The 24,350-nt window shown below is 47.3% G+C and overlaps 2 protein-coding genes and 1 long non-coding RNA gene across 5 annotated transcripts; 1 reads left to right on the forward strand and 2 right to left on the reverse strand.

Annotated features, from left to right (window-relative positions):
• Nucleotides 1–235: 235 nt before the first annotated feature.
• LOC130872671 (uncharacterized) lies at nucleotides 236–2,334 on the reverse strand. The gene is made up of 3 exons (XR_009056986.1): nucleotides 2,276–2,334; nucleotides 1,398–1,514; nucleotides 236–322 (listed from the first exon to the last, which is right to left on the reverse strand). It is a non-coding gene; the product is annotated as an uncharacterized LOC130872671 (long non-coding RNA).
• Nucleotides 2,335–2,392: 58 nt separating this feature from the next.
• Fam219b (family with sequence similarity 219 member B) lies at nucleotides 2,393–8,437 on the forward strand. 3 transcript variants are annotated; one of them, XM_057766843.1, is made up of 5 exons: nucleotides 2,393–2,680; nucleotides 2,871–2,958; nucleotides 3,594–3,671; nucleotides 4,056–4,104; nucleotides 5,963–8,437. In XM_057766843.1, exons 1-5 carry the CDS (start codon nucleotides 2,467–2,469, stop codon nucleotides 6,125–6,127), a joined length of 594 nt encoding a protein of 197 aa, XP_057622826.1. In that variant the 5' UTR covers nucleotides 2,393–2,466; the 3' UTR covers nucleotides 6,128–8,437. The 3 variants fall into 3 exon arrangements, with proteins under 3 accessions (XP_057622826.1, XP_057622827.1, XP_057622828.1); XM_057766844.1 differs by having other exon boundaries at nucleotides 5,966–8,437; XM_057766845.1 differs by lacking the exon at nucleotides 4,056–4,104 and having other exon boundaries at nucleotides 5,963–6,008.
• Nucleotides 8,438–8,882: 445 nt separating this feature from the next.
• On the reverse strand, nucleotides 8,883–18,042 carry Mpi (mannose phosphate isomerase). Its single transcript, XM_057766838.1, has 8 exons — nucleotides 17,975–18,042; nucleotides 17,397–17,524; nucleotides 15,995–16,195; nucleotides 14,412–14,553; nucleotides 13,906–14,088; nucleotides 11,774–11,947; nucleotides 10,173–10,381; nucleotides 8,883–9,946 (listed from the first exon to the last, which is right to left on the reverse strand). The coding sequence occupies exons 1-8, from the start codon at nucleotides 17,988–17,990 to the stop codon at nucleotides 9,728–9,730; spliced, it is 1,272 nt and encodes a 423-aa protein (XP_057622821.1). The 5' UTR covers nucleotides 17,991–18,042; the 3' UTR covers nucleotides 8,883–9,727.
• Between the last annotated feature and the right edge of the window lie 6,308 nt (nucleotides 18,043–24,350).

Below are 24,350 nucleotides of genomic sequence, written 5' to 3' on the forward strand. Positions count from 1 at the left end.
ACAATCTAATGTTTCTCAGAAGCTGTTGTTTTGCTCATCAGCATTTTAAAAATTTAAAAGGTTAATAAAGTACTGTGTAATCTATCTCTGAGAAAGAAACCCCTTTCTGTTTAATAAGCATATCTTTTAAAGTATGGTTAGATCTTTCTGTAACTGCTTGTTCTGTAGGATTGTGTGATACACCTGTAATATGCTTTATGTTGTAAAATGCAAAAAAAACCTTTTATTTCCCCTTGGTCATCTGCATTCATTAGTCCAACATCAGTCTTTGCCACATCTTCTGCACACCCCAGAGGGCAGGGACCTTCTTTTTGAATTATCTCTAGGAAAAAAAAAAAACAACAAAACAACGTTGTTTCTAGGAATGCCTTTCCTATAATCCCTTCTGAAATGACCTTGCTTGCCACAGCCAAGACATTTGAGTGTGTCTTTTCTTAAAACCTTTAGTGATTACTTCGATTAAAGTTGTATCATAAGTGTAAGATCCAATATCAGCTGTATTTCTAATCCATTCGTCTATTGCCTTTAGAGGACTGACTACCTTTTTGCATTCAGAGTTGGCATTTTCAAAAGCCAAAGATTCGATTAATATTTGTCTGACTTCTGAATCTGTGCTATTCTCTATACAGCTGAAGTCAATCTTTGCAAAAAATCAGTGAAGGCTTCTTTTGTGCCTTGAATAATTTTAGTTAATGATCAGAACTCAGTTCTGGTTCTTTAATGTTGTTCCAAGCATTTAAGGCTGCAAACTGACATAGCAGCAAGGTGTGGTCATCAAATTCAAATTGCATTTGCAATTCAGCATACTGGCCTTCACTTAGCAATTGATTTTAGGAAATATTAATACCTCTTGCCCTATTTTGTTCTTTTATGGCCCTAGTTTCCTCTTTCCACCATACATATCATTGTAACTGAGGATCAGATTCCAATGTTATTGATGCCAAATCTTTCCAGTCTTGAGGGATAATTCTGTTCTGAGTTGCCCATGAATTTAAAATCAGCCTCACATAGGGTGAATGCATACCATATGAAACATCTTCCTTAAGTCTCCTCAAACCTAGTATTTCTATGGGATTACATTTAACTTTTCCATAATAAGGTTGGTTTTTTAATACCTTTGGGCCATCCCTCTTTAATTTCATCATGTGGCAGCACAGAAGGCTCTTGTCTAAATTCCTCTGTCTGTGTCTGAGGATATTGCTTGTTTTCATTAATAAGTCTTTCTAAGGCTTATATCTTATCAGTCAAATTTTTCTCATTTTCACTAGTAAGTTTTTCTAAGGCTTGTATCTTATCATTCAACTTTTTATATTTGGCACAATTAGCAAGCCTCTTTTCTGTTTGGCACACACACACAAAAACAACACTGTGGCTATTAAGGATAAAATAGGAATTACCAGACTGATAGTAGATAAAGTCGGTATTATGTCAGTTCCAGCTAAATTCTTCAGCTCCTTATTTATTGTTTCCATTTTCAAGTCATCCTTAGTAGTACTATACAGGGTCTTGATTTCCTGTATTGTGATATTGTCCATCATTAATGCGGGAAAGATTGTATTTTTAAATATTGTTTAAGTCCTTAAGGACTTCCCAGGTGTCTCACCAAATCTGATGACTTTTCAGTTTGTCCGCCGCTGGTGTGATTTCTGTCGTATGATTGTACCAAACCTTGCTTTATCGTTGGTACAGCGGCTGCTCCTGAATCTACTACTGTTTCAGCTACTGACAGGGCTCGCTGTTCAGGCCACCTCTGCCACTGCAGCCAAATGTAGTTTTTAACTAAGTCTTTATCCTTCTATTTTACCAATAAAGACTAAGAAGTCAGATGCTGGGGTAAAAATGTGCCAGCTGGCCTTCCTCCTTAGCTGGTGACCAAGCAAAATAGACTCTCTCTCTTGCTAAAATAGACCGTTACTCTCATTACTTCCTGTGTGCTTCTCTATTCGTTTTCCTGACTCCCTCTAACTATAACTACTTCCTATCTACTAGTTGCTGGCTCTGCCTCTTGACCCAAGGTTTTTATTTAAATAACGCAAACTCGGGGTTCACAATGTGATCAAATATCCCTCAACGGACCCTGACCCTTTTCTAGAGAAGGGTGCTGTTGCCCCTTCATTTCAGTCCGACCCCTCCTGTATTACCCCTAAAGGAGAGGCGAAAGAGGCACTCGAGGCACACACCTACCGCCATATATAAATGTCATTTAACTAGACTATAGACTGAATTGAAATCCTCCACATCATCAAGCTTAAATAAACTTCGGGTTTCAGAGTACCTAGAAGGCAGGACCTGGGCTGCCCCGCTCCTGACAGTCGGGGCGGAACCTTGATGCTCGCCCCACTGCAGGCCGCGGGGGAAGGAGCCAAGAGAAGCCCGAGCCGGTGTGCACCATCTTACTAAAGTAGTGCACGCCCCGCGATTCGTTCTTCCCACGCCGGCCTGGCCGCTGGCGGGGCGGGGCGGGCCATGGCGGCCTCAGAGCCGCAGGGACATGCGGTGCGGATGTCCACCCAGGGACCCCGGCCTGGCGCGGCCCCAGACGGCGCGGCAGGAGCTGCAGGACTGCCCTCCGGACGGAGCGGCGGCGCGGCCCTCCGGCTCGGGGAACGCCCGCCGGCCGCTATGGAGAAACGGGGACCATACATGGTGACGCGCGCACCTTCCATTCAGGCTAAGCTTCGTGAGTGCGGCTGGATGCATGAGGGTCTCTGCCGAAGCGGGCTGCTGTGGCCAAGGGTTGGGCCCCAAAGTCCCATGATCTTGTCCCCAGAGGGGAAGGGGTATAAGGTCCAGCCCTCTCCCGCCGCTGAGACCCCGGGAAGCAGCAGAATAGGGAAGACCCGGCTGACCCAGGACCTTTTGACTTCCAGAGAAGCACCGGGACCTGGCCAAAGCCGTTCTACGGAGAAAGGGCATGCTGGGGGCCTTACCGAACCGCCCCGATTCTTCAGGAAAAAGGTTTCAGTGGGCTTCACATCCTCTTTGTCAGAAGCTTCCAAAGAAGGCCTTTAAAAGCCCCCTGCCCCGGAAACAGGGCGCTGAAGTTTAAGGTTGAGTTAGCTAGTCTGCTGACAGGTTCACCTTAAAAATGGGGACTGGAACTGCCTCTACTCTTTAAGACCATTCTAGTATCATGCAATAGGCTTTGAAATAGGGGATTTCCATCAGTGCATAAGTAAGATAATTCATTAAGGGAAGAGATGGTGGCTGAAGTCCCAGGAGCAGAGACGAGAATGACCTGTGCAGTGTTTTGGGTTTTGTGCTTGTTTTGTTTTGTTTTTATAGAATGGGACGCTCTCGGAGCTAATAAGACTATTTGCAGCTGAATGTTGAAACTCAAATGTGAAGGGATTTGCCTGAGCTCCTCTGGTTAAATAAGGTGGAGAAAAGCTGCTTTACCTGCTTCAAAGGAGGGAGATGTATTTTTCTTAGGAGCTATCAGTGGAGTAGAATGGGTTAGCACATAATTTGAGGAGCCAGAGCCACCTGCATAGAGCATTAGGCTGTGATGGCTGTGGCTGGGTAGAGGGAAGTCTGGAATGGTCTTCCCTGTGAAATGCCTGTGCTTTCTTCCCCTCCCCACCTCTCCTCAGGTCAGTGAAGTTTAACAAGGGCTATACTGCTCTTAGCCAGAGTCCAGATGAAAACCTGGTGTCCCTTGACTCTGACAGGTGAGTACTTTCCCTGGAAACAGTCGGGGAGTGATTTGGATAGCACTGCAGATTGCTTGGTGCCCTTGCCTGTTGCCTATCTCCTCCAGTGCCCTTCATGCACATTCCGGGGTGTTCTCTTCTGAGTGCTGTCCCTTCCAGGGATGGCATGGCTGGAAGAGTCACCCTGTCTTATTGTGCCTGCACTTTAGTGAGAATGACTGTTTCTGCTGAAGTCAACTGAGGGAGCAGAGCCATCAGTACTCACTGGAGACTCTGGGCTTGAGCTCTATGGTGTGCGGTCTTTGCTTCACAAGTCCTTCAGCTCCCTTGCATGTCCTCCTTGCCATTTGCAGCTGTGCTCCATAGATGTCCCCTGAACTGATTGTCTTCCTCTTCTCCTAGTGATGGGGAGCTGGAATCCAGATACTCCTCCGGGTATTCCTCTGCAGAGGCAAGTCCAGAGCACCTATCTGTGCAGTGCTAGGCTGCAAGCAGCGTCACAGCGCTGTGCTAGGTTCTAGTCTGTTCTCTAATCTTCCACTATGCCCTCTTCCCTTAGCAGAGATAGCCGGTGTCTTAGGAGGAGAGCTGTTGAAAATTCAGTAGACTCTATAGCCTGAAGGCTAGACGTGATCTCAAGAGTCCATAATCTAGAAACCCTCTTGATAAATTCCAGCTAAGTGTTTACTAGCTTCTGTGTGCTGGGATGCTTCCTGTGATTGGGTACTCATTACATCTGAAAAGCATTGCTTGCTGCCCTCCCCAGCAAACATACAACTCCTTCTTTAGTTAGCTTGTAGGTCTTCCTGTTTCTTGCAGCCTGGACCCACTGGTCATAGGTCTGCCTTCCAATGTCACATAGTAACTCAAGTCACCCTATTACCAGGTCAGCAGTCGACCCTCCCTTACCCATCTTCCACTGAGCCTGCTTTCTTCAGTTCGTCTCTGGGTAGTTCTGAGCACACCTCCTGGGCTGGTCTTTTAGACATCTTTCAAGAATGTTTATCCCAGGGATAAACACAGGGTCAGAAAAGTCTCAGCCGTGCATAACTGGCGCATAGGATAGCATGTGCCGGTACAAGCACAAAGAAGCCGAAGTGGGAACATGACTGTACTAGGTCTTTCTTCCTTATTCTCCAAGGAATCTTGGCTAATTTCTTAATTTTTGCACAGTTTACACAGCGTACCCTCCTTATATGTCTAGACACTAATTATTAAAATTAAGAAAATTTGTCAAGTGGTGATGGCACATGCCTTTAATCCCAGCACTTGGAGAGGCAGAGGCAGGTGGATCTCTGTGAGTTCGAGACCAGCCTGGTCTACAGAGTGAGTTCCAGTATAGCCAGAGCTACACAAAAAACCTTTGTCTCAAAAAAACAAAACAAAACAAAACAAAAACAAACAAACAAACAAACAAAAAAACAAAAGCAAAAAACCACTAAGAAAACTCCGCCAAGAATTCCAAGTCTTAAATTTTCCTAGCCTGATTGACATTTTGCCTGCCAGTACCCTGGTGAAATCAGGCTGACTGTTGGACTTAGCAGCTCTGCCAGTAGAGAAGGTAATAGGAACTGCCAGTGCAGACAGAGTTACTCCCTACCCCTTTCCACTGTACTGCATATACCTTTAATACTCAAGCCCATTTTTCTGTTATCAGCTCCATATTTATTTTTCCTTCCCTTTTATTTATTTATTTATTTATTTATTTTTTGGAGATAGTTTCCTCTCTATGTGACCCAGTTGTCCTAGAACTCACTATGTAGACAGGCAGGCCTTGAACTCACAGATCTGCCTGCCTCTGTCTCCCAAGAGCTGGAACCAAAGGCATGAGCCACCACACAGGACAGCACAGTATTTAATCTTGACAGGGATATTTGGGTTTCCCATGGGAAAAGTCAGTATAGTCGTTTTGGGGTGTTTGTTTTTTGAGACAAGGTTTCTCTGTATAACAACCCTGACTGTCCTGGATCTTGCCCTGTAGACCAGGCTGGCATCAAACTCACTGAGATCCATCTGCCTGCTGCCTCTGCCTCCCTGGCTGGGATTAAAGGCATGTGCCACCACTACTCGGCTCAGTACAGTGATTTTTTTAATGTGAAGCCTGGATAGTTTTCAACCCTCTAGGGAGTTTGCTGCTGGAAAGGCACAGCTGGATATAAGTGATGCTTCCTTTGTAATCCAGGATGTGGAGTTGGCCTGGGGCTAGTGGAGCAGGGACAGGAAGCTCAGGAGTGGTGACAGGGACTGCCTTTGGGCAGCCGCTCTGCATGCTTTGCATCCTGGTTTATAGTTCTCTCCTCTTCCTTTAGCAGGTGAACCAGGATGTGAGCCGGCAGCTGCTGCAGGATGGATATCACCTGGATGAGATTCCAGATGACGAGGACCTGGACCTCATTCCCCCTAAGCCTATTGCCTCTTCCTCATGTTCTTGCTGCTGGTGCTGCCTTGGGGATTCTTCCTGTACCCTCCAGTAGCCATAACCCTCTAGGACAGGCCCTGCTTATCACGAGGCCTACAGAGCCCTAATGGCCTCTCACAGCTCGGTGCACTGGGCACTGCTGCCAGCCTAGAATCACTGGAGTCACCGACCTTCTGGGCAGGCCGCTGACCTACAGGCAAGCCCTCACCTAGTGCTTCCCCTGTCAGAAGTCCCCACCTGGGCCACAGGCGACAGGTGGAAGTCTGCAGCTCTCTGTTGGGCAGTTTCAGGAAGCCGTGTCAGTAAGGGCAGGAGCAGAGGCTTTCTGTGGCTCTTATGCTACTGACAAGGACTGCTGAGAACCATTTGCAGTTCTGACCGGTGTGTCGGGTGTTCTGACAAGGGAAAGAAAGAGCTCCCCTGCCCAGGCTCTGGTGGGTGGTGTGGTGGGAGGCAGAAAACAGCAGTTTATGGCTTGCAGTAGGCATCTGAAAGAATATAACTGAGACCAAGTCAGGAAATTCTGTTTTTCTTGCTCCAGCTCTAAGGTCAGTTAACAGGTTTGACCTTCAAGAAAGCACTAAGTGGGTTGTTACTTCAGGTTACATCTGTCTAGTTACGGCAAGGAATATAGCTTAATGATGATGCAGGATTGTGGCTTTCTGAACCTCTGAACTTGAAACATCCTACTGGTCCTGCTGCCTGGATGTGTTTAGTAACTGGTCAGCCCTTGGTTAAAAGGAAACTGCTCTGCATATGTTTATTTATCTGTAGTTCCTTGACTAGTTTTTCTACCTGTTTTGTTTTTCTACCTGTTTGTTTGGTTTTGTTTTTTTTTTTGTTTTTTTGTTTTTTTGAGTTATTAGTTGAACTGGCTCCTTGTGGCTGGCACCAGAAACATGCAGTTTTGTGATTACCAGCAGAGGGAGTTGCTGGGCAGTAAGTGCCTTCCTGGGTTTAGCTTTTTAAGCTTTTGAGTGAGAATAATGTCCTGGTGTAGCTATGTGGCTTTGGCCTACATGGAAATATTCAGACAGGATGGGGAGGAGACCTAAGCCAGCTCCTGGACCTCACTTGAGATAGATCAATTTGCAGTGCAAGGGGAACTTCCCTCTTTTAATAAGGTTTATTCCTACCGCACATTCCTCTGCAGGCTGGAGCAACAGCTCTAGCAGAGCATTGCCTAGCATGTGCAATGTCTGGGTTCAATTCCCACACTGGGGGGTAAGGGCATGGAGCACAGCAAACCTGTGGGTGAGCATAGCCAACACAGGGGTAATTTCTCTTGTGATACCAAGTCTTTCTGGAACTCAGTTTTCCAGGACCCTCTTCCCTACCTTTTACCTTAACCCAGGTGTATGGTGAGACTTGGAGTGGTCAGGGTTCCCAGTACAAAGGGCACAACAGTCAGAATTAGGGGTTGGGCACACATGTGACTGTCATGTCCAGTGGCTACTAGAGGTTTAGAAGGAATGATGGGCCCTTGTGGCTGTTCTACAAGTGGTAGCAGAAAGGATAAGATCAAAAGAGAAGGCCTTCCCTGTAACTTGGCCACAAGCCTGTCCTTGTGATAGCCTGCTAGTTCCTGGCAGGCTTTTCTTCTCAGGCCACTGAAGAGTGTACCAAGTCTGGGTACTTTTTACTCAGCTGTCCAGCATCCCAGGAGGGAAGATGGTGCGGAAACTAGAGGCCATCTGCTTGGCTCTTGGGACTGGGTTATAGTGACTGCTTGTATGCTGCAGTGGGACTCTGCAACCCAATGCAGGCATCTCACATTCTGAGCACCTTATGTAAAGCCTGCAGGGAGGAAACAGACTGTATCGAGGCCTTCTGTAACTGCAGAAATGAAGCACTTGTGGGAAGGGAATAGATGCATTGCAGTGGAGACAAGACTTGATGGGATGGCTGTTAGGCTACAAGTGGTTGTGGAACTTAGATGTGGAACCCTATTTCTGTTGGGATTTGGTTAAGACGGAGTAGTTTGGGCATTCAGCAACCCCCAAACCACACCCTCTGGGGTAGTTATTGCTGTGATCAACATTGAGATACTTGGCTGGACCAGCCCCTGGAAGGGAAGTGTAGAGCTGGGTGGTCTTACATGGGAAAGCATTACTTTGTGGCAAAAGCTCAGGGATGTCTTGCAGGTGATAATGTTCAGTTGGGAGGGGTAGAAATGATCTGTTGTTAGGGGCTAGACAAAAGTAATACCAATAAAGGCACACTGGTGCCTAGATTCAGAGTGCTGGGTGTCCTGCAGGAGGCAGTCCTGGGAAGGAGTGCATCCATCTGATGTTTACAGACCACTGCTCTACAGACCTCTTGGCTTATACTTCTACAGCCTGTTAAAATAAATGCAATCATGGCAGTTGGGTCTGTACTGTGTTGCATTGGGTTTTTTTGGGGGGTGGGGGAGAACTTGTCTGTGTAGCCCTGGCTATCCTGGAACTCACATGGGAGCTGGGAACCAAACCTGGGTTCTCTGTAAATACTTTTAACTGCTGAGTCATCTCTCTAGCCCCCAATACATAACACTAGCCTGAGCTAAATGAGAACCTCAAAAATACCTAAAAGGGACTAAGGATGGCTCAGTTGGTAAAGAGATTTACTGTGCAAACATGAGAACCTGAGTTTGGATCCCTAACCTCTCTACCACAAGCACCCAAATAAGAAGCCAAAGGTGGTAGTGGCACATACCTGTAATCCCAATTCTGGGGAGGCTGAGCCATGAGGCTCACTGAGGCTTTCTAGCTAGTCAGCCTAGCTGAACTAGTGCATTCCAGTGAGAAACTCTTTGTCTCAAAAAAAAAAAGGGAAAAAGGTGGCTGGCTCTTGAGGAATAACATTGAGCTACATGTGCACATACATAAACATGTGCAAACACCAGAAGCCATAATACAGCTGAGACAGAAGCACAACTTCAAAACCAACCTTTGCAACATGGCAAGACAGTCTCCAAACAGGTTCACTAGAAGCACGGCCACAGCCTGCCTGCAAGCTGTGCAGCTGAGGCGAGGCTGGCTTCCTCTCCTACCCCATCCTATAAAAGGGTTCTGGAATCCAGCCTGCCCACCCCCAGGAAGTTGTATGAAGCAGAATTAAAACCAAAATTGGACAACATCAGAGAACTCTTTCCGCCCACATCAGGGGCAGGAATACCAAAGTCTGACTGCTCTTTAGTCTGTATCCTCAACACAAGTGATCTTTAATTACTTTGACAGAGCTGGAGGGAGTAAGAGCATTAGTCTGCTGGCCTGCCCCTTCCCTCTCTGCAGCTGAGAGAGCAGGCAGTCCTAGGGCAAGAAGCCTGTTCTTAAGACATCGCCTCACCTGTCACTCAGATGGATGCTGACCTAATGCTGGGTCATGCATGTTTTGTTAGCCTAATGCCTTAGCTGGGGCACAGCTGTTGCCTCCTGAATGGACACATCTGGCTCAGAGGTAGTAAGGAGTGTCGAGAGTACCGTGGAATGGCAGGTCTCAGTCTTCACACAGACCCCCCTCATCCTGGAGATGGTCCAACCTGGGCATGCTCTGGAGTCACTAAAGCCACGCTCACTACTCTACCATTCCAGCATGCACCAAAGAGTCACAACAGGGACAGGGGTTGGAGTTGGCCAGGATATGGTGACAGGCAGAGAGGGTAGAAGACTGTCTTCTACAACAGACAGCAGGCCCGGAAGATGAGCAGATCCTTGGGCACGGTAAGCTTCAGCGAGACACTCTCATTGGCCCCAATGAAGAGCACTCCACCACGCTGCAAAGGGATTTCTGCTTGAACTGTAGGTGTGGTAGCTGTCACTGTCCCTTGGACCATGAGAAGGATGCTGGCAGAGTCTACTGCCAAGACCTTGTATTCAGTGACAGAGCCAGGAACCTGGTAGAGAGAAGTGATACAAGAGTTTACACTCTGCCCCTGGGTTCCAGAGCACCACAAGGGCTGCTCTCGTCACCATGGAGACCCATATCTGGTCCCTGGCAGAGAAGTAGATGGCCTCTGTGGCTGTCCATACTAGGTGGCTTGACAGGAAATCCAGCCCCAAGTATACCCCTGTAGGTTTGACATGCTACACAAAGGATACCCACCTGGCCTGCGTACTCACCTCCATCTTCATGACAGTGAAGTCCGGCACAGGGGGGTCATAGATAGAGAGATAGGGGTCATCTTGACTCCGTGTTGGGGCAAACAGCCTGTCCTTGCTGGGGCTAGGTGTGTAGTTGAGCATTTCACACAGGGTTGGCACATCAATGAATTTGGGCGTCAGACCAGCACGCACAGTATTGTCTGAACATGCCATGCATTCCACACAGTCTGAGGACAGATAAATGTCATGTGCTAAGATGGGTTCTCCAGGGCTGGGCCTCCTAACTTAGGCCATATGCATGCCCTATAAATTAGGTAAAAATGTGTGAAGAGAATTGTAGGAGAATATGATGAAGGTAATAGGCATCAAAATTATGTTAACCCTATGTTAACATGACTTCTCTTAGACTTCTGCAACAGAATCCTGTGAGTGGATAAGCTGTCAACAGTCAGATGGGACACCAGTTAGAACTGGGGGTTTATGCCTATAATCACAGCACTCGCAAGGCTGAATGAAGTAGAAGGGCTGCCACGAGTTTGAGGCCAGCCTGGGCTACAGAGTGAGAGCCTGTCTCAAAACAAGAAGAGCAACAAAGAGGGTGGTCAAAGTGGGTAAAACCACTTCCCATGCAAACATGAGGACCTGAGTTCAAATGCCAAAGCCACATATTAAAACTGGTGTATAGTATGGGACTGAAGAGATGGCTCAGTGGTTAAGGGCACTGGCTGCTCTTCCAGAGGTCCTGAGTACGATTCCCAGCAACCGCATAGTGGCTCACATCATCTATGGTGTGATCTAATGCCCTCTTCTGGAATAAAGGCATGCATTTAGATAGAGCACTTGTATACATAAAATAAAAAAATAAAATCTTTAAAAAACGGCGGTAGAGCTGAGCAGTGGTGGCACACACCCTTAACCCCAGCACTCAGGAGGCAGAGGCAGGAGAATCTATATGAGTTCGAGACCAGCCTGGTCTACAAGAGCTAGTTCCAGGACAGGCTTCAAAGCTACAGACAAACCCTGTTTTGAAAAACAAAATAAAACAAACAAACAAACAAAAAGGTGTGTAGTACAAATACTTGTAATCCCAGCATTCCTATGGGGAGATAGGAGAATCCTCCGAAGTTCACAAGCTAGCTGGATTGCAGTATGTGGCAGAAAAAAAAATTTAAAAAGACCCTCAAACAAAATAGAATGAAGATTAGCTGTAGCCGCCAGGCTGCCCTCTGACCTCCACATGTGCCCTATGGTACATAGGTGCCCGCACTCACACACAAGTGACATCCTCTGTTCCATCACCCATTGTGAGTGTGAAAATTTCCAGGCAGAAAGAGCTGGTGTGCAAACACGAGTGAGAGGACAGAGAACAGCAGCTTTGTCCAGTGTGGCTTGGCTCAAGCTGATCTCCACTTAACATCAGAACTTGTGGCTGCTAGCACATTTTACGCAGTGTCTACCATCCGCTGGCAGCCACCATCCACATTGGCTCAACCACCCTTGGGGTCAGAGGCTGGCCTGTGCTTACAGAAGGCCTCACCAACCATCCTCTCTTTCATCCACACAAAGAAACAAGGTCCATAGGGGATGGCAGTGGAGCATACGACTGAAATGGGGCTCACCTCCCTTCAGGTAGGCATGGGGCACATTGGCCTCCAGAAACATGGCTTCCCCCGGCTTCAAGTTGAGCAGGTTCAGGAAGTAAATGGCGAAACATCCAATATCACCTGGGTACTGCTGGTGCAGCTGCAGCAAGAGCTTCCCACAAATGTCGTCCATGCTGTTTCCGGCAGATACTGAGGGTCACAGAGCATCCCAAGGCCACTAAGACACACGTGGTAGTCACGGCTTCACCCTGATGAGGGAGTCTTAGGAACAGTCCCTGCCCCGGGCCTCTCCTAAACATCCCTCATCTTTGATATTCAGTCATCCTTGGCCTTTCTGCTCACAAAAATGTCATCTCTCGCCTCAACCATCTGCATGCCTAACCTGGCTACAGCTGCTGGGTGGGCATTGTGGTGCACAGTCATCATCCTAGCACCAAAGCAGAAGAATCACCATGAGTGAAGGGTAGTTTGGGCCTTCACTAACACAACCTGGACTGCTGAGTCTGACCCTGTCTCACATGGTACAGGCTAGGGATGCAGCTCAGTTGGTAGGGTGCTTGCTTACCCAGCATGCATGAAGCCCTAGGCTTGGTCCTGGCTCCACAAGAACACAGACATGACACGACATGCGTGCCTGTAATCCCAGCACCACCCCAGAAGTAGGAGCAGGAGTGTCAGAATGTATCTAATGAGTCTGAGGCTGGCTTTGGTTATGAGAAACCTTGTTTCAAAGAGAGGTGGGAGATAAAATTGTATAAGAAATACTTAAAATGCAGATACCACTAGTATCTCCAGTTCAGATTTTGATAAAAACATCTCCAGACAATTGCCCCCTCAAAAAGTCTCCTGGTTAGGGACCACTCACTGCTCTTGAGCTCAAAATTTATTTTAGATCAATGGATAACCCCGAACCTTCATGAAGAGTGCCAAACTCCCTATTGGCCAAGGACTTCCCCTTTGTTAGTGCTGAAAGTCCCATGTCTCAGGAAATCTGCCCATCTTAGGCAAACTGGGATGGCTGTACCGCAGAGAGCACAAGGCACAATGTGCTGTGGGCCAAAATGTACCCTGGAGACTGACCAAGGGAAGATGAGCTCAGCCTGGGCTACAAACATGAGAGAGGTTTTTGGAAAGGCAGATGCAGCGGCAGAGCGAGCTGAGTTTCCTCAGCATGCAAAGGAGAGAGGAGTGTATTCAGGGTGTGCAGGACCCACAATAAAGGAAGCAGGGTTCCCAGGGGGAGGGTGGCTTAGTCTTCACACAGAGACTTGATCAATGGCTGTTCTGATGAACACTGGGGCAAACATGAAGGTCTCTGGCCTAGAGAAGCCAGTTTTAACAGGTGAGCACATGACGCTAAGGGGTCACTGCATACCTGGGTGTCAGAAGAGAGGTCAGGTCAGGGTTCTCCAAGAGCATGTGAGCAGATCAGACCCTCAAAACCACAACACAAAACCAGAGGTTATGCTCATGGAGGCTCTGGCTGTGGCGCAGAGGTAACACAGCAGGGACTCAGGGAAAGACTGACCCAGAAGCAGGTTCTGCAGCGGTCTGGAAAAGGAGCTGGCCTATCAGAAGAGGAGCTAGGACCTCAACAAGTGCCACAGACGCTCCTGACTCTATCAGCCTGGCTGCTTTCTCAGTGTCTGTTGACTCCTCAGGCCAACAGTAACACAACCACACCCACCACGGTCATTTCCTGAATCCTGTTAGCACAAGGAGGGCTTTAAGGAAGAATTAATCATTAAAAGCACAAAGCTTAAGTCCTCTAGAGCAGAGTGAGCTCCTTGGTCCTTTCCTGCTCCCCAGTCCCCCAAATGCTAGTCTGTCCCCCAGAAAGCAGCTGGAGGGCTGGGAAGAATCTGGAAGTGCCTGGGTAGGGCATTGGTAGAATCCACTAGGTCAGGGTACTTTTAGCCACCTGGAGAAACCTGTTAGAAGGTAGCACTCAACCTGGAGCCTCACTCACTCCACAAAGGCTGGGAAAGGAATAGTAGCAGCTGATCTTAGCACCCATCTAAGTTTGGCCCCTTTTAGGTTCCACTTGGGGAATGGAGCTAGGAACCCTGTATCCATGGCCTCATCTATGCCTCTCTCAGGAGTCCGGGGTAGGACACTGCACCCACCCAGGCCTCTGCCACACCCACCTTGCTGGGAGATGCGCTTCACCAACAGGTTAAGCTGCTCCACCACCACCTTCTTCTCACTCTTCATCAGGTGGGAGAAGCAACTCCTCAGAGCAGCGGCCATAGCCCCAGGATCTCCGCTCACGCTCTGCTTCAGCTGTGCTGTGGCCTCCTCTCCAATCAGGGACTGGAACTCAGGCACCTCTGCAGAGTGGCCAGGCCAAGAGGATGTAAGAGAAAAGATAAGACAAAACACTGAGAAGTGAGGGTCTCCCACTGCATCCCTAACCAAAGCCCCAGCGATGCTACAGAAACCCCGCCTTGGAAACGTGTGTCCACCCCCAGCCCTCAGCAACCACACCTGAGCCTGGTCTCACTATTTAGCCCACTGCCCCCCAAAACTGCCTCATGAGGCCAAAATCCATTTAGCTCCTATGATAAGCCTGCGCTCTGTCTCTGTTTCTCCTTTGGTCCAGGTTCATCCCAGAGCCAGTACGCATGTCCTCAGCATTCCTGCCCAGCCTTACTCTTCAGGAAGGTCACAATCTCCTCCACCGGCCGGAAACCACACAAGCCCTGGAAGGAGGTAAGGGCGATGGCCATTTCGGGCTTGTGGTTGTTATCCGGGTAGTGCTGCGGAGCCTGGAGGTGCAGCTTCTGTGCCAGCTCCTGTGGGTGAGAAGTGGAGGAGGACAGTCGGGAACCAGCTTTCACCAGCAGGATTATGGTCTCTGCAGCCCCTGCTACCCACCTGTCCCAGCTGCCAGATGGCAGTGGCTTCTTACCTCTGACAATGAACCCAGCCAAGGCATCATGCAGAAACTACGGGTTCAGTCAACCCAGGATAGAGAAATGGGCCAAACAAATCCAGGGGAGAGCTGGGATAGACTTACGAGACCCAGCCTGTGGCTCAGGAACTCCAAACAACAGGCATGAACTGTGTGACTTGGGTAAATGATTTTTGGAGAGGCAGAGCTAGGAGTGTCTAGAGTGTTAGGTCACCCTCAGCTGCATGCTGAGCTTGAAGACAGCTGGGGCTTCACAAGACCCGTCTTCAAAAACTCCAAAATTAGGGACTGGAGAGATGGCTCAGTAGTTAAGAGCACTTGGTGCTCTGGCAGAGGACTTGGGTTCCTTCCCTAGCACCCACTTGGTGGCTCACAACCATTTGAATCTCCAGTTCCAGGCATCTGATGCCCTCTTACTTCCAAAGGCACCAAGCATGCATGTGGTGTACTTACATACATGGAGGCAAACACTCATACACATGAAATAAAATAATCTTTAAAAATTAAAAAATAAGTCAGGCAGTGGTGGCACACACCTTTAGTCCCAGCACTTGGGAGGCAGAGCCAAGAGGACCTCTGAGTTTAAGGCCTGCCTGGTCTACAGAGAGAGATCCAGGGCTACACAGAAAAACACTGTTTCAAAACACAAACAAACAAAAAAAGTTTTTTGTTTTTTAAAAAAGAGGTTGTGTTGGAGCTATAGCTCAGTGGTTAAGGGTACTGGTTGCTCTTCCAGAAGACCTGGGTTCAATTCCCAGTACCCACATGGTAGTTCATGAATATCTATAACTTCAATCTCAGAGGACCCAATGTCCTCTTCTGGTCTCCCTGCACACTATATTCATGTAGTAAAAAGGCCTACATGCAGGCAAAACACTCATACACATAAAATAAAAATAAATAAGTATTAAGAGTTTAGACAGACTACTCAAACTAGGTTGGGTCTTGTTTTAAGAAAATTACACAGCAGGGTGTAGCTAAAGCAACAGCTGGGGTGCCTGCCCGTCCTGGAATTCTGGTATTGAACTCTCCAAGACAGCCAGGTAGGGAAATGGCAAATATGAACAGACCTAGGCTGGGGGAGGGCAAGCCAAGGATGAACTTGGAGGAGCTCTCTTGGCATAGGCCAGTCAGCTGTCCACTTAGACATAGCTTCTGTATGTGTCACCAGCATCTGCCCGAGCAGCCAAACTGGATTAGTAAGGCTTGGATTTAGCCCTGAGCTAGAGCGTAGTACAAGCAGGGTGAACACAGCAGTAAAATCTACGGGTAGGCCCACCAAAACCCTCCTCCCCCGACCTCTGCACCCTCTGCTCCTCTACCTTGTTAGGGTGTGCCTGGATAGACAGGGCTGTTTCCACGGAGAGCACTTTGAAGAGGAAGGGCAGCTTGCCATTAAAGGTGTCTTTGACCTTTGGGCCTAAGCAGTCCTGGTTGTCAGCAATCCACTGGCCTAATGTCTTCTGGGAAATACGGTTGTCAAGGATCCTGGCATCTCCCCGGGGATGCGTCCCCATCCACAGCTAGAAGGACAGGAAAGTTGAGAAAGAAGGAAGCAGCTGACACCCTGTATGTATGAAGCATGTATCAGTACGGTGGTTTATAGGTACTGGGGATCAAACCCGGGGCCTCACATATGTCCAATGGGGAGAGTGACACTTGAATGTCTCTGAAGGCATGAGTCTCAATGGCAGCTCTGTGGAGGGCTAACATTCGTTTATTTCAGTCTCAAAAGGCAAAACTCCCCTATGCTTTGACCCTTCCCTTCTCAATAAAAGGAATGAATTTAAGGTTAATAAAAAAGAAAAAAATTAGGGAGGTGGAGAAATGGCACAATGGTTAAGAGATCTTGCCGCTCTTCCAAAGCATCCACCCGTCGGTTTCCAGAACCCACATCAAGTAGGGCTCACAACCTCCAGGGGATCCAATGCTCTTGGCCTCCACAGGCACCTGCACTCACATGCACCTACCCAAATGCAGACATACACACCTATACATGATTAAAAATAATAAAAATAACTTTTTATAAAAATAAATTTTAAAGAGAAAAGTTAATAGAAGTTAAACATTTATTTTTGGCTAGGAATGGTGTTGTATGTCTGTAATTCAGACACTCAAGATGTAGAGGCAGGGAGATTGGGAGTTCGAAATCATTCTCAACTCCACAGCAAGTTTGAGGCCAGCTTAGGCACCCTGAGACAATTTCAAAAAAAAAAAAAATCAAAACAAATGAAGACACAGTAAGTGCTGAGAGCTGCTCTGGAAAGAAGGGTAACACTAGGGTGTAAAAAATCCCAGATGCTGGGCATGGTTGTGCACACCTTTATTTAGTCCCAGCATTAGGGAGGCAGAGGCAGACAAGCGGAGGCAGGCGATCTCTGAGTTCAAGGCCAGCTTGGCCCACAGAGTGCTTTCCAGGACAGTCAGGACTACATAGAGAAACCCTGTCTCAGGAAAAAAAAAAAAAAAAAAAATCACAGTCGTCTTATCTTCCTTTGTATGAGACTGAGACTTGATACAGAGACCAGGCAGATCCTTCTGCCTCAGCTCCCCAGTTCTGTGATTACAGTGGTCTCAGCTCTCTGTGACTGACTGGTCCGAGAACCAAGAGATCATCTTTTACGGGCTGCAGAGATTCGTCCCAACTCTCCATATGGCTTGTCTCAGCCCCTTGGGTCTCACTTTGGGTAGAGCGGACTGATGTGCATGCAGCTGGGGTCTTACCTCTGCATAAGGCTTGTCCTCTGAGATCTGGGCCAGTGGGTCACTGCTAGCCAGCAGGCATGCCACTTCGCTGTTGGAGCCCATCTTCCCCCAGGCATACTGCTGCACCACACAGGAAAGTGGGAACACTGGGGACACAGACACAAGATCAGCTTCCGCTCTACTATTCAGACCTGACCCCAGTGCGGGGAAACCAGGAACGAGAGGGGGATTCTAACTGAGGGCAGTCACACAAGAGTCTTTGAGTTGTGGGATGACACCCCTCTCTTCTGCAGTTTTCGATGTTCCCATCTGTAAGACGGGCAGATACGGATCTTGTCTGCCACGGGAAAGAATTGAGTTCAGTTGATGGGAAAGGAAAAGAAACTAACTACTCGTCTCTGCATTCAGTCAGTCCCGGAGTGATCCAAACGCACCCAGGGGGCACTAGTCTCTTCGACCCCCGGTAGCAATCCCCACTCCAGATCCCCTCCTCTGCCCGGCATCCACGGGAATGGTCGCGACCTGCAAGGTCCTGACAGGATTAGTCCCCAGGACGCGACCACCACCAAGGTAATCAGCACCGGGCAACGGCTCACCTCGCTGACTCGCCATCCTAGCCACCGGAGACCCGGCTTCAGGCACGTAAGCCCTTCCCAGCAGCCTCCGCTGCTCTGCGCGCAGAGCTTCACGGGAAATGTAGTTCACAGAGTCCACCACCTCCTTCTGCAGTCAAGATCCCCTGCTGCCCAAAAGTATTGTTCCTAATCCTTGGTCCGAACGTTCCTGTCTTCCAACTCCTTTTATCTGTACGAAAGTACTGAGAACTCGCTAAGTATCACAGACTGTTCCAAGGATACACCAGAGAACAAGATAACGCTACTTTGGTGCTTTTTCAGGGTTTCTAGTCTAGAGAAGGGAAGTAATTAAATAAATTTTAACGGTGTGTCTAAAGGCAATAAATAACCAGACGTAGTAGCACACCCCTTTAATTCCAGTACTTGGGGAACCGAGGCAGGATTGTCTTGAGTTCGGGATCAGCCTGAGGCACATGCTGAGACCCTATCAGAAACAGGTCATTTGGGTAAGCCCCAATAAGAAGGAGAGATTTTAGGAAAAGTGAAGAGTGTTCCTAGCAGAAGAAAGAACTAGCAAGATCCGCTAATACTGGAACTTGTGCCTACATTTTACACAATAGCAAAAAAGGTCAACATGCAGGACAAAGGGACACACATACACACACACAGAGAGAGAGAGAGAGAGAGAGAGAGAGAGAGAGAGAGAGAGAGAGAGAGAGAGAGAGAGAGGAGAGAGAGAGAGAGGAAAGGAGTCAGCAAAATGGAAAGGCGATGAGTAGGGGTTCATATGTTATCATGAGCACTTCAGGTTTTCCTGTGAGCACCCAGTAGTTAGGAGGTTATTGGCGTGATGAAACTATGAATATGATGGGGTGAAGATGTCTCTCACACCCCCTTCACTCCTCCAGACTTCCATTTTTTTACTCTGAGAAAATGAGGATAGTAAGAGAGATTTGCCAGCTTTATCAGAGGAGATTGTAAAGTCGTCAGTGCCCTGTGTTCCGCTGACCCTCCCATCCTAGGTGTCTCCTGAACCCAGACCTCCTTCAGTCTGAGGTGCTCATAAGCTTTGGCAGGAGGGGAAGGCACCAGGAACCCTGCACAGGAGATGCTGGGGATGGACTTCTGCTGTGAAGTCATCTTGTCATATCCTCTGTAGAAAGTCTCTGGCATCCAAATCTCCTTAGCAGCCTAGCAGGAGGGCAGCCAGCTGGAGACCCAGAATCACAGCTGTCAAAGCTCCTGGGAACATGCGAGAGGGGTTACAGACCTGGGAGGGCTCTCGAACAGTCCCAAGCATTGCAAACACGGCACTGGCAGGCAGGTCGGTCCTGCCAACTCCCCTTCCCACTCCTTTGCTAAATCATCAGATGACATTCTTAAAGCCTCCAAGGTCCTTATCCCTAACTCATTCCTGAGACTGACCACCGAGTCCCAACTATCAAAACATCGAGGTCCAGCAACCAAAATTCATTATTTGGCTACACTGACTATAATGTCCAATCAGGACTTACCAACTTACCCTAGCACAGACTTCTTTTTCTCCTTAAAAACCATTCCTGCAGCCGGGCGGTGGTGGCGCACGCCTTTAATCCCAGCACTTGGGAGGCAGAGGCAGGTGGATCTCTGTGAGTTCGAGACCAGCCTGGTATACAGAGCTAGTTCCAGGACAGGCTCCAAAACCACAGAGAAACCCTGTCTCGAAAAACCAAAAAAAAAAAAAAAAAAAAAAAACCATTCCTGCAGAGACACCTTCAGCTCTTGGCCTGATCCAGAGGGAGCCCCCTGGTTGTCTGCTCCAGGATAAATAAATCTCTTTGTGCTGAGAGTTTGGTGTCTGAGTGTGTTCTGTGCCAGCTCTGAGACCCCTCAGACCTGACTCTCCCTTATACACATGGGCAGTTTCTACCACATAAGTCCAAGGAAAGGAGAGCCGTTTCTCAAACTTTCTTTCCTGGGTGTGGCTATCAACTCCTCCTGGAGTCCTCTTGTTTATATAAATCAAACCATATTTCAAAGGAAGCTTTCTCACAAACTAATTAGTAAAATGGAAAGCATAAACATCATGTGTTTGGCAGCTCAAATGCCTCCTACTTGGAGTATGGTCTCCTTCCTCACCCCTGTCCCCCAAGCCATACTAACTTCTGGGCTAAGAATCAGAACAGGAGTGGGGCATGGTCAGCAATTAGGAGGCAAAGGCAGACAGATGTCTATGAGTTCCAAGCTAGCTTGGGCTACATGGTGAGACTGTCTCAAAAGAGCCAGAGATAGAGAGTTAGACACAAGGATAAAGAGACAGTTCCACAATAATAACACTGCTCTTGCAGAGAACGCAGGCTCTGTTCTCAGCACCCACATGGCAGCTCATAACAGACTGTCACTCCAGTTCCAGGGGTTCTGACACCTTCTGGCTTCTGCAGGACCAGGCACACACGGTGCACAGACACACATGCAGGCAAAACAGTAAGTAGCACATAGAATTAAAAAAAGAATTAGATGCAGGAGTTCAGGAAGCACTTCCATTGTCACCACCAAAGAAACCAGAATCACTTCCACTGAGCATCATTTGCAGAAGAAAGAAAAAAAATGTGATTGTTGAGACAGAATGCCCCTGTCCCTGCTATCCACCCACACACAAGAAAATGATCTGTAAGGGAAACCGGAGTGCCTGGGGAATCTAGAGTCTCCCACCACTCCTCTTGCTGGTCTGACTCTTGAAGGACAGCGTATACTGTGCTATTCAAGGATATTCTCTCTCTCTCTCTCTCTCTCTCTCTCTCTCTCTCTCTCTCTCTCTCTCTCTCTCCCCTCTCCCCCCTCTCCCCCCTCCCTCCCTTCCTGCTACCATGTCTAAATTGGCTTCCCATCTCTTTGTAGAGTTTTTGTTGTTTATTTTGAGACGGGGTCTCCGTATGTAGCTCTGGCTGGCCTAGAGTTCAGAGACCCACCTGCATCTGCCTCCTGGGTGCTGGGATTAAAGATGTGCGCCACCACACTCGGCTTCCTGCCAGTACCTGCTGAGAGTTCAAACTGAGACAGCAGCTGCTCTCATTCTTGTTAAGCTACATACTGTTTAAACCCTTTCCAAGAATTCTCCTTTTATGATTGAGATATTGTAACCAATAAATCTTTTAGCTTCACTTGCTTTAAACTTTTGTTTTGTTTTGTTTTTGGTTTTTTTCGAGACAGGTTTTTCTGTGTAGCTTTTGGGAGCCTGTCCTGCAACTAGCTTTGTAGACCAGGCTGGCCTCGAACTCAGAGATCTGCCTGCCTCTGTCTCCTGAGTACTGGGACTAAAGGTGTGCGCCACCACCGCCTAGCTAGTGCTGGTGTCCACAGGGGACCAAAGGTATTAGCTCTTCGTAGAGCTGGAATTGCAGGCCATTATAGGCTGTCCAACATGAGCTCTTGTCAAGAACAGTGCTTGCTTTCGATTAATGAACCATCTCTTCAGCATCTTCACTTGTTTTTAATTGACTTTAACAATCACTAATTTGAAAGTCTTGTTGGCACAGAATAATCTTGACTCAGGAGTCTGATGCACGAGGATTGAAAGTTTAAGGCCAACCTGAGATACATAAATTGAGTTCTAGACCAACCTCGGCTACAATGAAACCTTATCTTGAAAGAAAGAGGAGTGGGGACTGGGGCAATAGCTCAGTGGCAGAACACTTACCTAGCAAGTTTAATGTCTTAGACAATGTCCTAGTATATCAAGAAATTTAATAAAATAGCTAATTGGAGCTGTGTTTAATGGTACATACCTGTAACAGTAGAAATCTGGAAGTAGAGATGTATGCGGGTAGCCACTAGAGAAGACGGCTCAGACATGGCTATAAGCCAGCAGAAAGTCTTTGTAGCTGGTCAGCTGGTGTCTGACTACACTGGGTGTTTGGGATCTCAGTGTAGCCCCAAGTCTCTCAAGGTGAAATTTTAAGCACAAAATCCATGTTCTGGGTTGACACACTTCAGTTAACAAGAACAGTTAGCTAGAAACAGAACCACAGAAGCCAAAAAGCAAGATTAGCACATTTAGAGACTTTCTCAGAATGATGACTTTGATAGATTAAGCCTTTGTCTTACTTTGGGCAGGTGGTGCCACCTATGTGCTGAGTTTTATAGTACTTCTGTCATGGAGTTAGTTGTACTAAGATCTGGGATCCTGATACAGAGGCAAGAAGATCAGGTATTCAAGATCATCTTTAGCCTACATACTACTGGAGGCTGATTGGGCCTCTATGATGACTCATAAAGAAAGAAAGAAAGAAAGAAAGAAAGAAAGAAAGAAAGAAAGAAAGAAAGAAAGAAAGAAAGAAAGAAAGAAAGAAGGAAGAAAGAACCCTAACTACTCATGAATTCAAGGCTAGCCTAGGCAATTTAGTGAGACTCTTGTTTCAAAATAATTTTCTTTTTATCTCTCCCCGCTGCCAGCCCCTTCCTTCCTTTTCTTTCTTTTTCTTTCAACAGAGTCTGATTCTGTAGCTCAGGAAGACCTGAAACTCAGGCTGGCCTTGAACTAACAGTAATTTTTCTGCCTGAGTTTATGAAGTGCTGGAATTACAGGTGTGAGCCACCATACCCTATGAAATCAAAGTTTTTAAAAATTAGTTAGCTAGCAATATAACTCAATGACAGAGCACTTGTCCAACATGTCCAAGACCCTGGGTCCCATTCCCACTACTGGAAAAAATATATAATTAGTTTGGAAGGCTTGCAGCTGAGCAATGTATTACTAGTCTCCCACCAACTTTGATGTAAACTTCACCATCACCTTTGACTAAAATCCCCTAATGGGTTAAGAATGTTCTTTGGCAAACATTGCTTTCGGTTCTCTTTTCCCATCTTAAACTGCAAGGTTAGGTAGTCCCAAAAAAAGGAATTAAAAAAAGACAAACAAAAACTTCTAAGAGTTCAGTAAGCCAGTTGGGTGATGGTGGTATGGGGGGGGGGGCAGAGGCAGCCAGATATCTGTGAGTTCAAGGCCAGCCTGGTCTACTGAGTGAGTTCCAGGATAGACAGAGATACACAGAGCAACCCTGTCTCTAAAAACAACAACAACAGCAACAATAAAAATAACAAAAAGAGTTCAGTAAATCCTCTTTCACTTCTAGAACACAGGGTCTCTGATGGGCTTAACATAACATTAAACCACTGGCCAATGATTTGCTGATCTTCTTTGATTACAAGTAGAGCCGTTTGGGACGTTACCTGCCTGTAATTTCAGTACTTAGGAGGTAGGGGCGGGAGCATCAGGCTTCCTCAGCATGATAACCAGCTTGAGGCCAGCCTGGGCTATGCGAGACCCTGTCTCAAAATTTTTTAATCAAATTAAAAGTGGAATAATGTTTGACTTACAAGGAGATGGTACGTTTGTCTAAGAATCATAAGGACTGGTATACCGGTGGGAGAGGGCTTGTTCACCATATGCAAAGCCAAGGTTTTCATGTTTTATCGTATTTTTTAATCTATTGCTTGTAAGAACATGTGTGTGCGGAAGCCCATGTTAATTCATACAGGTGTGGAGGGCAGAGGTTGATGTTGAAAATAAGCTGTCGTCCTCTATCATTCTCCACTTTAGTTTTCAAGGTCTCTCACTGAACCTGTAGCTTCCTAGTGGCCTAGGTTAGGGACAATGAGCTCCCAGGATCTTCTGGTTCTGCTTTCCCAGCGTGAGGACTAGAGACCCGCCTTCATAGCCGGCCTTTTACACAGCTGCTGGGGCTCTGAACTCATGTTTGTGTAGATAGCACTTTACCAACCGGGCCTCTCCCCCGCCCTTATCTTATAACTTGTCTTTCTATCTTTGGAACAGGTTCTTCTGTAGCCCAAACTGGCCTTGAACTCCATATAGAGGTGAGAATGATCTTGAACTTCTGATCTTCTTTCCTGTGTATGAATGTTTTGCTCGTGTATGTGTCCATGAACAACATGTGTGCTGAAGGAAGCCAGAAGAGGGCATTGACTCGTTCCGTAGTACTAGAGTTACAGATTTGTGAGCTGCCATGTGGGTTCTGGGAATGAAATCCAGATCTTCTAAATCAGCAGTCAGTGCTCTTAGCAACTAAGTCATCTTTTTTTCTCTCTAGACAGGGTTTCTCTGTAGTTTTGGAGCCTGTCCTGGAACTTGTGCCACCACCTCCTGGATAAATTTTTTTTAATTTATTTATATTTTCTGTATGAGTACTCTGCATGCCAGAAGAGGTCATTAGACTCTATTACAGATGGTTGTGAGCCACCATGTGGTTTCTGGGAATTGAACTTAGGTCCTCTGGAAGAGCAGTCAGTGCTCTTAACTACTGAGCCATCTCTCCAACCCCCCTAAGTCATCTCTCTTGCCCCAGGAATATTGGCTTTTAATTGCCAACTCAATAGACCTGAGTCCAGTAGCAATATTGAA

This window comes from Chionomys nivalis, chromosome 4 (genome assembly GCF_950005125.1).
Source record: "Chionomys nivalis chromosome 4, mChiNiv1.1, whole genome shotgun sequence".
In the NCBI taxonomy this organism is placed as follows: domain Eukaryota; kingdom Metazoa; phylum Chordata; class Mammalia; order Rodentia; family Cricetidae; genus Chionomys; species Chionomys nivalis.

Coding starts and splice junctions, on each gene's coding strand:
- Mpi (XM_057766838.1), bottom strand. Junction 14,554..15,994: donor TCCAGGCACACCCTAACAAG/GTAGAGGAGCAG, acceptor TCTCACCCACAG/GAGCTGGCACAGAAGCTGCA. Junction 9,947..10,172: donor TCACTGTCATGAAGATGGAG/GTGAGTACGCAG, acceptor TCTCTCTACCAG/GTTCCTGGCTCTGTCACTGA.
- Fam219b (XM_057766843.1), top strand. CDS start 2,467: ATGGCGGCCTCAGAGCCGCAGGGACATGCGGTGCGGATGTCCACCCAG. Junction 2,681..2,870: donor TTCCATTCAGGCTAAGCTTC/GTGAGTGCGGCT, acceptor TTTGACTTCCAG/AGAAGCACCGGGACCTGGCC. Junction 2,959..3,593: donor CCCGATTCTTCAGGAAAAAG/GTTTCAGTGGGC, acceptor ACCTCTCCTCAG/GTCAGTGAAGTTTAACAAGG.